The 11,029-nt window shown below is 59.6% G+C and overlaps 1 protein-coding gene across 1 annotated transcript; it reads left to right on the plus strand.

The window, feature by feature from the left end:
* The first annotated feature begins 2,138 nt into the window (after positions 1-2,138).
* On the plus strand, positions 2,139-8,854 carry TMC8 (transmembrane channel like 8). The gene is made up of 15 exons (XM_075559701.1): positions 2,139-2,287; positions 2,374-2,522; positions 2,776-2,925; positions 3,215-3,297; positions 3,744-3,880; positions 4,109-4,256; positions 4,733-4,903; positions 5,226-5,365; positions 6,034-6,157; positions 6,452-6,549; positions 6,652-6,835; positions 6,975-7,105; positions 7,293-7,451; positions 7,687-7,765; positions 8,120-8,854. Exons 1-15 carry the CDS (start codon positions 2,139-2,141, stop codon positions 8,399-8,401), a joined length of 2,184 nt encoding a protein of 727 aa, XP_075415816.1. The 3' UTR covers positions 8,402-8,854.
* Positions 8,855-11,029: the final 2,175 nt, after the last annotated feature.

Genomic DNA, 11,029 nt, shown 5'->3' on the forward strand with positions numbered 1-11,029 from the left:
GAGGCAGTGAGTGTTCCTACCACCCACAAAGGGGGAGGCAGGCCCTGGTGTTTCTGTTAGATTCTTCAGGTGGAAATTCCTTGGCTTCCCATGAGAAAGAATCCAGAAGAAGCCTGGTTTGTGATCCAAGTGAATTTTCATAAAGGGTAGAAGTTTCAGGTTTCACAGAGGCCTCCTCAGGGAACTTCACACCCATACGTGGACACCTGAGCTCCCGAGGAGCAGCTGGAAAAAGGTTCTGACTTGCAGGGCCCTCTACTAGGAGGCGTGGTAGATGGTACCAGTTGACTCTATTGGCTGAAGTAAGCCCACCTGGCCTAGATTGGGTCAATCCAGGTGCACGGGCTTTCTGGCTCAAAGACCTGAATTTGTGCATGCCCTCTAGCCTTGATGGGCTTCCAACTTCCTATAAAGGGGTGGGGAGGAGGAGGGAGGTCTTGCCACATAGAAGGACAACCCCTGGTTTCTGCCTCTAGCTACCTAACACTTCCATTTCACAGATGGGGAAACTGAGGCTGAGAGGGTTCCCAGGTTCCTGGGCCAGAGCTTGGGTGTAGCTTGGAGCTTAGACTTTGAGAAAGTCCCCAGGAGGCCCCCAGGGGAGGAACATTCCCGGTGCAGGTAAGCAGCTCTCAGCTCACTGCAGGTCCAGGCTGAGCACAGGAAGGGTGCAGGACAGAGAAAGAGGGTGGGCCAGGGGAGGCCTTGGCAGCTGTCAGGTGTCAGCTGGGATGGGATGAGGAAGGAGGGAGGGGGGAGTTCAGGAAGTTTGTGGCTGGAGGTGCCTGGTGCCACGTCTGCCCAAGCTTCTCTCCACCCCCACCCTCACCCCCTATCACACCTCAGCTATTCAGGACCTTACATAACAGGGGCCACCTCCTCTGAGAGACCCAGACTGCTGGGTAGGGGGACCACTGTGGGCCTGGCATAGGGGAGGGGTCGAAGCTGCCCAGGCCTGAAGGCAGGGGGTCACTGAAATATCACACACACCCACACCACCACCACCCTCATGACCCCCTGTAAAGAGGGGAGGGTCCTAGAGGAAGGGCTGTAGGCAGAGGTCTGCAGGAAAGGGCTGTGGTGGAGGTAACTGCTACTCCCAGGCGGAAGGTTGAGAAATAACGTCTGCGGGCTTCTGTGAGAGGGCCACCCAGCATTGTCACTATCGCGGAGAGCCACCGGGAGCAAGCGACCGGCTGCAGACAGATAAGGGACAGGTCCCTGCAGTCCGGCGCTCACGGCCCCGCCCCGTCAGGCCCCTCGGGTCAGGCCCAGGCTCCGGACTGAAGGGATCGGGCGGGGGGCTCCTGTCTCGCCGCCCCAGCACAGCTAGGGGCCCCTCTGCCAGCCCGCAGCCGTAGTGCAGGGGTGCAAAACCCGCACCGCCGCGGGCAGGGCTCCACCACAGACTCCCACCAGCGCTGGGCGCCCCCAAGAGCCTCAGGAAGTGCCGCCGCCGCCGCCGCGGGCCCCAGCAGGTTTCGAGAGGAGGAAACTGGGGTGGGGGGCCGGGGTTCCTGTCATGTGACACCTCCTCTCTCCCTGTCGGCGCCCTAGCAGCCCCGCGCGGCGTGGGGGGAATAGGCCAGAGGAGGGGCTGGCTGCAGGGGCTCGGTCCCAGGGCGCTCGGGTGAGTGGGTGCGGGGCGAGCAGGGTGGGGGGCACAAGGGAAGAACTCGGAAGAGGGGGTTGGGGATGGAGGGACTGCCAGCCCGGGACGCTGTCACCACTTTCCGGAACTGGAGCTGCAGCGACTCGCTTCAAGGCGGCCCCTGCCTGGGGACCGGACTGAGGACGCAGGCGGAGGGGATCCTGGCCCCTGCAGAGCTGTCCACGCTCTGGGCTATGGGTTTGAGACAAAGCGGTCGTCTCATAGGGGGGCTGAGCGCGTGGCAAGCGAGGGAGGGTCTCTCCCCTAGGAGTGACCTGGGGCCTGTGGCCACAGGTGAGGGAGGAACCGAGAAAGGAGCAGGCGAATCCCGGGCCTGGGCTTTGAACGTGGCGCCCCAAGTCTTCGTCTGCCTCCCTCTCTCCCCTTTTCACGGTGGGGAGCCTATGGCTCTGAGCGCTGCAGTGAGACTCAGTAGGACCAGTCCCCTTCGTTTCTGGCCAGGCCACAGCTCGGATGCCCAGATGCAATGGCAGGGGTCTGCGGCTCCGGGCGGCCCCCCGGGGAGCTGGAGCCTGGCCCCACGGAGCTATGGGAGCAGGAGATGGAGCGGCTGTGCGCCTCCAGGATACCGGTGCGCGCCCTACCCTACCCCATGGAGGACAAGCGTGTCATACGGTGGGTGCCAGGCCACAGGGTGACAACCTCAGTGGCACGGTGGGTGGGTGACTCTGGGCGCCCTGTCACTGCCACCTCTCTGGCAGGCGGCTGCGAGTGCCAGAAGGGGAGCAGCCCTCATGCTGGGAGCGGTGGCAGAGCCAGCGACAGACAGAGAGACGACGCCTCCGGGACTCCGTGCAACGGCTGGCCCGAGGCTTTGGGCTCTGGGAGGCGGCGCTCTATGAGATCGGGGGTAGGACCCGCCCCCACGCCCCTCACTAGAAGGAGGGCATCCTGTCACCTGCCCTTGACCTTCTCCTTCCCATCCACCCAGCCTCCCCTCCCGCCCTCCAGCCTGGACGGATGAGTGGGCGACAGCACCTCCTGGTGGCCACCCGCAGTACTGCTCCAATGACCCCGGCCGCACAAGTTCTCTTTGGGGAACGCAGCGGTCAGCCTGGGGCCTGACTCGGTGCTTCCCTGGCCACCCTGCTGCCCTCCCCTAGGCCTCTTTGGCACCGGCATCCAGTCCTACTTCACCTTCCTGCGCTTCCTGCTGCTGCTCAACCTGCTGACCTTCCTGCTGACTGCCAGCTTTGTGCTGCTCCCCCTGGTCTGGCTGCATCCCCCTGTCACTGAGCCAGCCCTGAACCTGAGTGAGTGCCCCTTGTGTGACTCAGGTGTCCGGGAGAGGAGAGAGCGCTCAGAGCTCGCCTACCAGTGGAGGTGGCCCAGGGCTCTGAGTTGGGCAGCTGGGGGGGAGGCTTGGGGAGTGGTCCACGGTCCCCACCCCAGCATCCTTCCTGAGTCCAGCTCTATGACTCTCCTGGGCCCATGGCTTATATAGCACAGACCTCCTGGGGTTGGGATTATGGAGCTAGCAGGGGGCAAGGCCCCATGGGGTCTTGGAGACTCCTCCCAATGGCCCCTGCTCTTCCCCCACAGCCCTCCAGTGCCCTGGCAGTGACCAGCCCCCAGCCAGCCTTCAGAGATTCCACAACCAATTCTGGAACATCTTGACTGGCAGGGTGAGTGGTTCTGGCCACGGCCCTGGGAGGGCCTGGGGCCCCTGGTTTTGGTGACTCCCAGTCAGGAAATGCCCACTCTTTCAGGGCCCTTGCAGCTTCTAGTGGACCAGAGAGGGAGTGCATGCATGCATGTCTGGTGGCTCTCAGAGCCCGACTGGGGTAGCGGGACACAAGGGGCAAAGGTGGGGAGATTGTCCAGGGTGCGGCTCGTGCCTGGTCCTCCTGTCAGCACTGGAAACCATGGCGTGGTGGCCAGTATGGCTTCTGAGAGTTGAGTCCTAACCTGAGTCCTCCAAGCTGTTATCTTGGGAAAGCTGCCGAACTTCTCTGAGCCTCCACCCAAGGGGGCACTTTCTGGATCATGGTGGGAGGCGGTGAGCTAATATTAACATAAAAACACACGAAGTGGAACCCGTCCAAAGCTCACAGCCAGCTCTGGTCCGCAGGCCTTCAACAACACCTTCCTCTTCTATGGGGCCTACCGTGCAGGGCCCGAGACCAGCTCAGCATACAGTGTCCGCCTGGCCTACCTGCTCAGCCCGCTCTTCTGCCTGCTCCTCTGCTTCTGCGGGACCCTGAGGCGGTGAGGGCAAAGCCTGGTCTTCCCCTTCCTGCGGTCCTCCCTGGTCACCCCACCCTAGGCAGGGTGCCCCCAAGTTGACAGGAAGGCCCCTGAAGGTCTTGTTCATCGGGAGCTCTGGGGTCTGAATTCTGCAGACCTCAGGAGGAGGGCCTACTGTCCCTGTATCACCAGCTCCCCGCCAAGGACCTCTGGGACCTCTCCCTAGGGACCCCTGGCCTCTCCCTGCAGGATGGTGAAGGGGCTGCCGCAGAAGCCGTTCCTGGGCAGGGGCCACAGGAGGGCGCTCAGCACCAAGGTCTTTTCCTCCTGGGACTTCTGCATCCATGTGCCGGAGGCTGCCTTCCTCAAGAAGCATGAGATCAGCAAGGAGTTTAAGGTGTGTGAACAAGTGGGTTTGAGAGTGCGTGACTGCGTGTGTGTACGTGTGAATACGTGAGAGGGCGGGAATGGGTGAGTGTGCACTCGTGGGCATGTGGATGCATGAATGCAGGTGAAAGTGAGCGAGTTTGCATCAATGAGTGGGAGTGGGCATATGGGGATGTGAGTGTGTGCAGGCGTGTGTACGCATGCATAAGTGAAATGACCGAGTGTGATGAAGGGGTGAGTGTGTGAGAGGGCATGAAGAGGTAGTGCGTGTGAACACGGCTACATGAGTGAATGTTGCATGAATAAATGAGTATGTGTAAGTCTGAAATTGTGTCAATCAGTGTGAGCATGAGAATGAGCTGCCGTATTTGAATGGGGATACGGTTATTGGTGCTGTGCGTGGGAATGTGTATGACGGTGCATGGGTGGGAAAGGGTGGGAGTGAGTGGGGTGAATGCTGCTGGACTAAGCCCTCACCCACAACAGGTGGAGCTGGAGGAGCAGTGGCGTTTTGAGCAGGTGCAGCAGCAGACCCGGGCCCAGAGGGCCTACCACCTGCTCACCTACCTGCGGATCAACCTTCTCATTGGGCTCTTGGTGGCTGGGGCCATCAGCGCCATCTTCTGGGCCACCAAGTACTCGCAGGACAACAAAGAGGTATGGCCACTCTGTTCACTTCCTGCAGCCCTCCGCCACCCGGAGGGCAAGCTGGGGGTCCCTGTCACAGACGGTTGTGCTGCCACTGGGACCCCTGACCCAGGAACATGCTCCAGACACACTCCTAGTCATGGTCATTCCCACTCACTTGTCCACACCCAGCCTCATACAAGCTCACACATTCACTTCATGCACGTGATGACACTCACTGTCCACACACCCCCTCTTCCCCCCTCATACTCTCCCATTCATGCTCATCCCTCACACCCAGTCACTTGTTCAAACACCCCCTCCACCCCTTCCTTCCCTGTGTCTTCTGCAGGAGGAGCTGTTTCTACTACTTCAGTACCTGCCCCCTGGGGTCATCGCCATGGTCAACTTCCTGGGCCCCCTGCTCTTTGTGTTTCTAGTCCAGCTGGAGAACTTGCCCCCCAACACAGAGGTCAACGTCATCCTCATCTGGTCAGTCAGTGCTGCCCTGGGTGGGGGGGCGGGGGGGCAGGGGCAGGGCTGGTGATGTGTGAGGAGGAGTGTGTACCCAGGGGCCCCAGAGCTGGGAAACTCCTATCATTCAGCTCCAGACCTGAGGCAAGGCAGGCAGACTCTTCTAGAACACGGGCCTGGGGCAGGAGCAGCCTCCAAAGAGGACTCCCTGGGTGGTCCAGTTCTGTACTGAAAACAGCACCTCACCCCTCACCCACAGGGCCCAGCTGTGCCTTCACTAGGCCCTCCAGGCAGGAGGTCAGAGGTCACCATGGGGTGCACAGGGCGGGGGAGGGGGAGTGCAGATGTCAACTGGCAGTAAAGGACCAGGGGTATCATGATCTCATGTCATCGATAAGTTGCGTAAAAGCACATGTCTTTCTGGCCATTGGCTGCCAGTCCTGCGTCATGGGACCCTTCCGTGCAGAATAGAACCGCCCCCAGGAGTTTGAGGGCTATGATCTCTCCCTACTTGTGAGTCTGTGGGTCTCCAGAAGGTGGGTAGGGAGAGGCCAGCCAGCCCAGCCAGTATCTTGTAAATTTGATGTCGAAACAGGAAACTTTGGAGGCCAGGGTCCTGGGGAATAGACTTTGGGAGCCTTGGCTGAGAGGGCAGACAGGGACTGATGGTGGCCGCCCACCTCCAGGTGTGTGGTGCTGAAGCTGACCAGCCTGGGCATATTCTCCTTCTCGCTGGGCCAGACCGTGCTGTGCTTGGGCCGCAACACAACCAGCTGCAAGTCCTACGGCTACAATGCCTGTGATTACCAGGTGGCTGGCTCCGCTGGGCCCTACCCTTCTGTCCCACTCTGGGGCCCTACCCTTCTGTCCCACTCTGTCTCTTTGTCCCACCTGAGTCAGCTTCAGGCCCAGCTCCCCCACAGAGCACCTCTGGGGGGCCACTGTCCATCTCTCAGTAGAGCTGTGGGGGCAGCAGCCTTGCTCCAGATCTTCTTGTTCTCTGGGAAGCCCCCCAGGGGGTGGGGAGGGGGAGGCCTGCACCATCAGTGGTGACTCTCCTCTTCCTTTGCTCCCGTCTATTCCACGCCCCCACCACCACCCCAGTGCTGGGAGAACTCTGTCGGGGAGGAGTTCTACAAACTCAGCATCTTCAACTTCCTCCTCATGGTGGCATTCACTTTCCTGGTCACCCTGCCTCGCAGGTAACCTTGGGGGGCGCCCTGAGGCACAAGGGGACATGGCATGTGGCAGGAGCCACAGCCAAGGCTCAGGTGGTCCACACACACTGGACTTTCCCTCTATAGGCTGCTGGTAGATCGGCTCTCTGGCCGGTTTTGGGCCTGGCTGGACCGGGAGGAGTTCCTGGTCCCCAAAAATGTGCTGGACATCGTGGCAGGGCAGACAGTCACCTGGATGGGCCTCTTCTACTGCCCGCTGCTGCCCCTGCTCAACACCATCTTCATCTTCCTCACCTTCTACATTAAGAAGGTGAGCATTGGGGGCAGCAGGGTCTGGGTCTGGGAGGGAGCTGACGGGGCACAGGGGTCGGTCGGTCGGGCAAAGCTGGGGTACCCACATCTCTGGCTTGGAGTCTTCATGGCCTCCCTGCTGCTGCCTGCCCCACCAGTACACTCTCCTGAGGAATTCCAGGACTTCCCCGAGACTCTTCCGTGCCTCCAGCTCCACCTTCTTCTTCCAGCTGGTCCTCCTCCTGGGCCTGCTCCTGGCCGTGCTGCCCCTGGGCTATGTGATCACCAGGTAAGGGCGGGCCCAGGCTACAGAGAAGTGGGCGGGGCCTAGGATGGGTAGGAGGAGTACTCAGCATGATGGGGGCGTGGCCTGGAGGGTGGTGGGTGGGGTCTGGGATGGGCAAGAGGAGTACTGAGTGCGGTAGGCGGAGCAAGCTCCTGCCCTGATGCTTCCCTCCGCTTGGTCCCCTCCCCAGCATCCATTCTTCCTGGGATTGCGGCCTCTTCGGCGCCTACTCGGCCCCCTGGCAGGTGGTCCCGGAGCTGGTGGCCCTCCGCCTCCCTCTGGTCGGCCAGCGCACACTCCACTACCTCGGCTCCCACGCCTTCAGCTTCCCGCTCCTCCTCCTGCTCAGGTGCCTGCCAGGGATCAGGGGGCCTCCTTTCTGGATGTGGTGCGGATCCACCTAAACCATCTTTGGGTAGCCTCCCGGGGTCCACCTGGCCTGATGAGAGGAGAGAGGACCTCCTGGGAGAAATGAAACGGGACCCTTTGGGGCCTATCAGCAGACACCGTGGTGGGGGGTGGCGGGAAGGAAGGAGGGCGCCTGTGATCTGCTGTATGACCTTCGCTCCCACGTCTGCCCCAAGCCTTGTCCTGACCGCTTGCGTCTCCCAGTCCCAAGCCAACGCCCAGGCCATCCAGGAGCTCCGGAAGCAGCTGTTGTGGGTGAGTGTCCATGGGTGGGGCAGAACTTCTTGGGGCGTGGTCTCAGTGTGGAGGCGTGGTCTGGAGGGAGGAGCTTGGCGCTGAGCTCTGGGGTGGGGCCTGTGGGCAGGGGCGGGACTGATGATAGGGCACAGCTTGGGGGAGTGGTGTGGGTGGGGGGAACGGATGAAAATTTGCATGGACAGCTCCGGGGCGTGGCCTCAAGATGCCTCTCCGTGGATGTGGTTTTGGAGTGACAGGGGTGGGGCGGAAACAAACCTCAGCTAGTGGGAGGGGCCGCCTCCTGGGGGCGGGGCTTCGGCCTAGCCCTGAGCCTCAATCCAACTCTCAATGCACATGCTTGCTCCCCTGCAGCAAGTCAAGGATAAGTGGCATCTGGTGGAGGACCTGTCAAGGCTGCTCTCTGAGTCAGGTCCCATAGACTCTCCGGGGCCCGAGTTCCCTCGCCCCGGAGGAGCCTCGCGCCCGCGCTCCTTCTGCCCAGGATTCCCGTGCCCTGGTTCCCCGGGCCCCAGGTCCCCCTGGCTGGGATCCTCCCTGGGGCATCCAGCAGGGATACATTCTCACAGCCCCGGACCACACAGAAGTCCCGTTCCAGTCTGCAGATTCCGCTACCCCAGCACCGTGGAGCCATAGCCAAGAGCCTGCCGCTGCCTGGGCCCACACACCAGGCCGCTGGGTACCATCTCGGGGATCTGGGGCCCATAGCCTGGTCCCTGCTGAGGTGCGCACCCACTCTGGAGCTGCCAGAAGGAAATAAGGACTTCAATTTGCTTCTATCTCGATCCTTTCAGGCATCGATTTTTTCTGTGAATGTTTTATAATGTAGTGATAGAGTTCTCCATGAATGCATTTTATTTATAACTACATGGAAGTTGGTTACTGACGTTTAGAGACCTCTTCTTGGGGAAGGAGCCCCATGGAGCTTTGGTGACTAACCGGCTTCTGGAAAGGTCAGGGCTTGGAAAACACTGGGGACAGTTTTTTTTCCTGCACAATAGCTTTGAGCCCACTCCCAGGTAACCATGCCAACAACCATTCCCTGTGGGAGGGGTTCTTTCTCCTGTTTAATTCTTCCCAACCTCCTGTAGTAGGCTATATGTTGGGCTGCTAAGCACAAGGTTAACAGTTCGAAACCACCAGGCATTCCTCAGAAGGAAGATGAGGCTTTCTACTCCCATAAAGAGCTACAGTCTCAGAATCCCGCCCAGCAGTGAGTTAGCCTCCTGTGGTGCCTTCTCTGCTACCAACTGCCATCTAGTGAACTCTGAATCCTGGTGACCAGGACAACACAGGTACCCACTTCAGGGCTCTGCACCACTGTTAAGGCGAGCCCCAGTCTATGGCGGCGGCAGCAACTGTGCATCTCTAACCCAGGATACTTTCCAGCATCACATCAGAGCATCTTGGCTCATTTTCAGAAGTAGCTCACTAGGCCTGCCTTCCTCATCTTCATCTGGAGAACTACAGAACCCATGTGCCTTGGTTGCTTTAGACTTCACCACAACATACCACAATGGGACGTACCACACACACGATGGACAGGTGTGGGGGGAGCCCTACTTTAATATGAGGAAATTGGTCCCCCTGGAAGGTCGGAAGGTTAAGTGGTGGACCTAGGATTTCAGGGTCCGAAAGAACATAGCTGGGGTTTTGAACTCCATCCTCCCTGTCTGGACTCCTCCCCCACCGCCCTTATCTGAGAGCTGGGCCACTCGCCTCCTGATGGTACATCTGAACTGCAGGGACAGTGTGTATATTCGGGTGGGGGGTAACTCGCCAGGGGATGAGACACAGCACTCAAGGCCAAAAGGAGAGGCTGGGAGGTGGCTACAGCGGCCACCTGATTTCCAAGCTGAGCAGGAGCCCTTGCCAAACTGCCTGCCTGTGCCTTTAAATCTGGTTCACAGACTGGCACCACTCCCGGAAACTTCCAGAAGCTGCACCACCCAGCTATGCCACCACGATGGGTGCAGCCAGGCACCCGGATGTTTTTAGGCCATTCTCCCAGGCAGCCTGGTTGAAGAGCTGTCTGTGGGGAGGCCAGGCAGCACCCAGGGTACCCCTGGGAAACTGCAAGACCCTCGAGGGACCAGGTCCTGGGGGAATGGGGCGGATCTGCTGGCCACCTTGGTCTGGGGGCCCAGGACTGCTTCATCCCACTCTCAAAGACCTGGCCAGCTTCAGCTTCCAGGGGGGTTCTGAGACAGACTTCATGGGAGTAAAAAGCCTTGTCTTTCTCCCTCAGAGCAGCTGGTGGGTTTGAACCACTAACCTTGTGGTTAGCAGCCCAACTCGTAATAACCCAGGGAGTGTCTTCCTTAAACCCCGCTCTTCTGAGATAGAAAGAAGCCAACTGAGCAGGCCAGCAGAACAGAGGGAGGAAAGTGCTGGTGCCAGGCCACAGGGTGTTCACCTAGGAGAGCAGAAGCTGAAGAGAGCCTAAGACCTACCCCAGAAGGGGCACAGAAAGCCTGCCCCTGGAGCTGGTGACATGTCCTCTAATCTGAGAAAACCCAGATCTGTTTGTGAAAGCCACCCCCTTGTAGTACTTGTGTAAGAGCTGCACTCGAGGATTAAGATGGGAGAAGTGAGCGGCACAGAGCGGGGGCACCGAGTCTATTCCCAGCTTGAGCGTCAGGAGTGGGAGTGGGAAGTGATGGAGCTGGCTTGAGCCCCTGGTGAGCAAGGGGACCCTGCTGCCTGGTAGACTGCTCACAGACTTCTCAGACCTCCGCCGGGCCTCCTGAGAAGAACCGAGTAGGGGTCCTGAGTCAGGTTTCTGTTCCTGCATGGGTCCGTGGGCACCAAGGGTGGGGGTGAGTGTAAAACTGGTGCGACAGAGACACCTGACCACCTCTACCATAATGAGGGAGAGAATCAGCATCAGCCTGAAAGGATGCCTACGAGGCAGAGGTCAAATACACAGCTCCATCCTCCAAGCCTTTACCATTTCTGATACCCACTGTCCCTCCCACCGGACTCTTCTGGGTTACACTCCATTGTTTGTTCCAGTGGCCACACTAATGACGACAGGGCTTATTAAGTAGCAGGTTACATTTCAGGATCAGAAACTCAGGACACAGTTCTTTAGTTGGTATGGCTTCTTCTCATCCATGCCCCATAGCCCCTGGGCCTCTAGTCTATTTGAACAACTGTTTTAAAATTCTTTAGATCTACCAATAAGTGCCCGGAGGCTCCCTACTCCACCAGCAAGTCTTCTGCCTGAAGGCACCCAACTAGCTTGCTCCATAGTGGGTAACC

Source organism: Tenrec ecaudatus, chromosome 10 (assembly GCF_050624435.1).
Source record: "Tenrec ecaudatus isolate mTenEca1 chromosome 10, mTenEca1.hap1, whole genome shotgun sequence".
NCBI lineage: Eukaryota > Metazoa > Chordata > Mammalia > Afrosoricida > Tenrecidae > Tenrec > Tenrec ecaudatus.

Bases quoted from the DNA above. Each gene is read 5' to 3' on its own strand.
- TMC8 (XM_075559701.1), top strand. From the start codon at position 2,139: ATGGCAGGGGTCTGCGGCTCCGGGCGGCCCCCCGGGGAGCTGGAGCCT. The intron at 2,926-3,214 runs GTGAGTGCCCCT...CTTCCCCCACAG, and splicing joins TGAGCCAGCCCTGAACCTGA to CCCTCCAGTGCCCTGGCAGT. The intron at 3,881-4,108 runs GTGAGGGCAAAG...CTCTCCCTGCAG, and splicing joins TTCTGCGGGACCCTGAGGCG to GATGGTGAAGGGGCTGCCGC.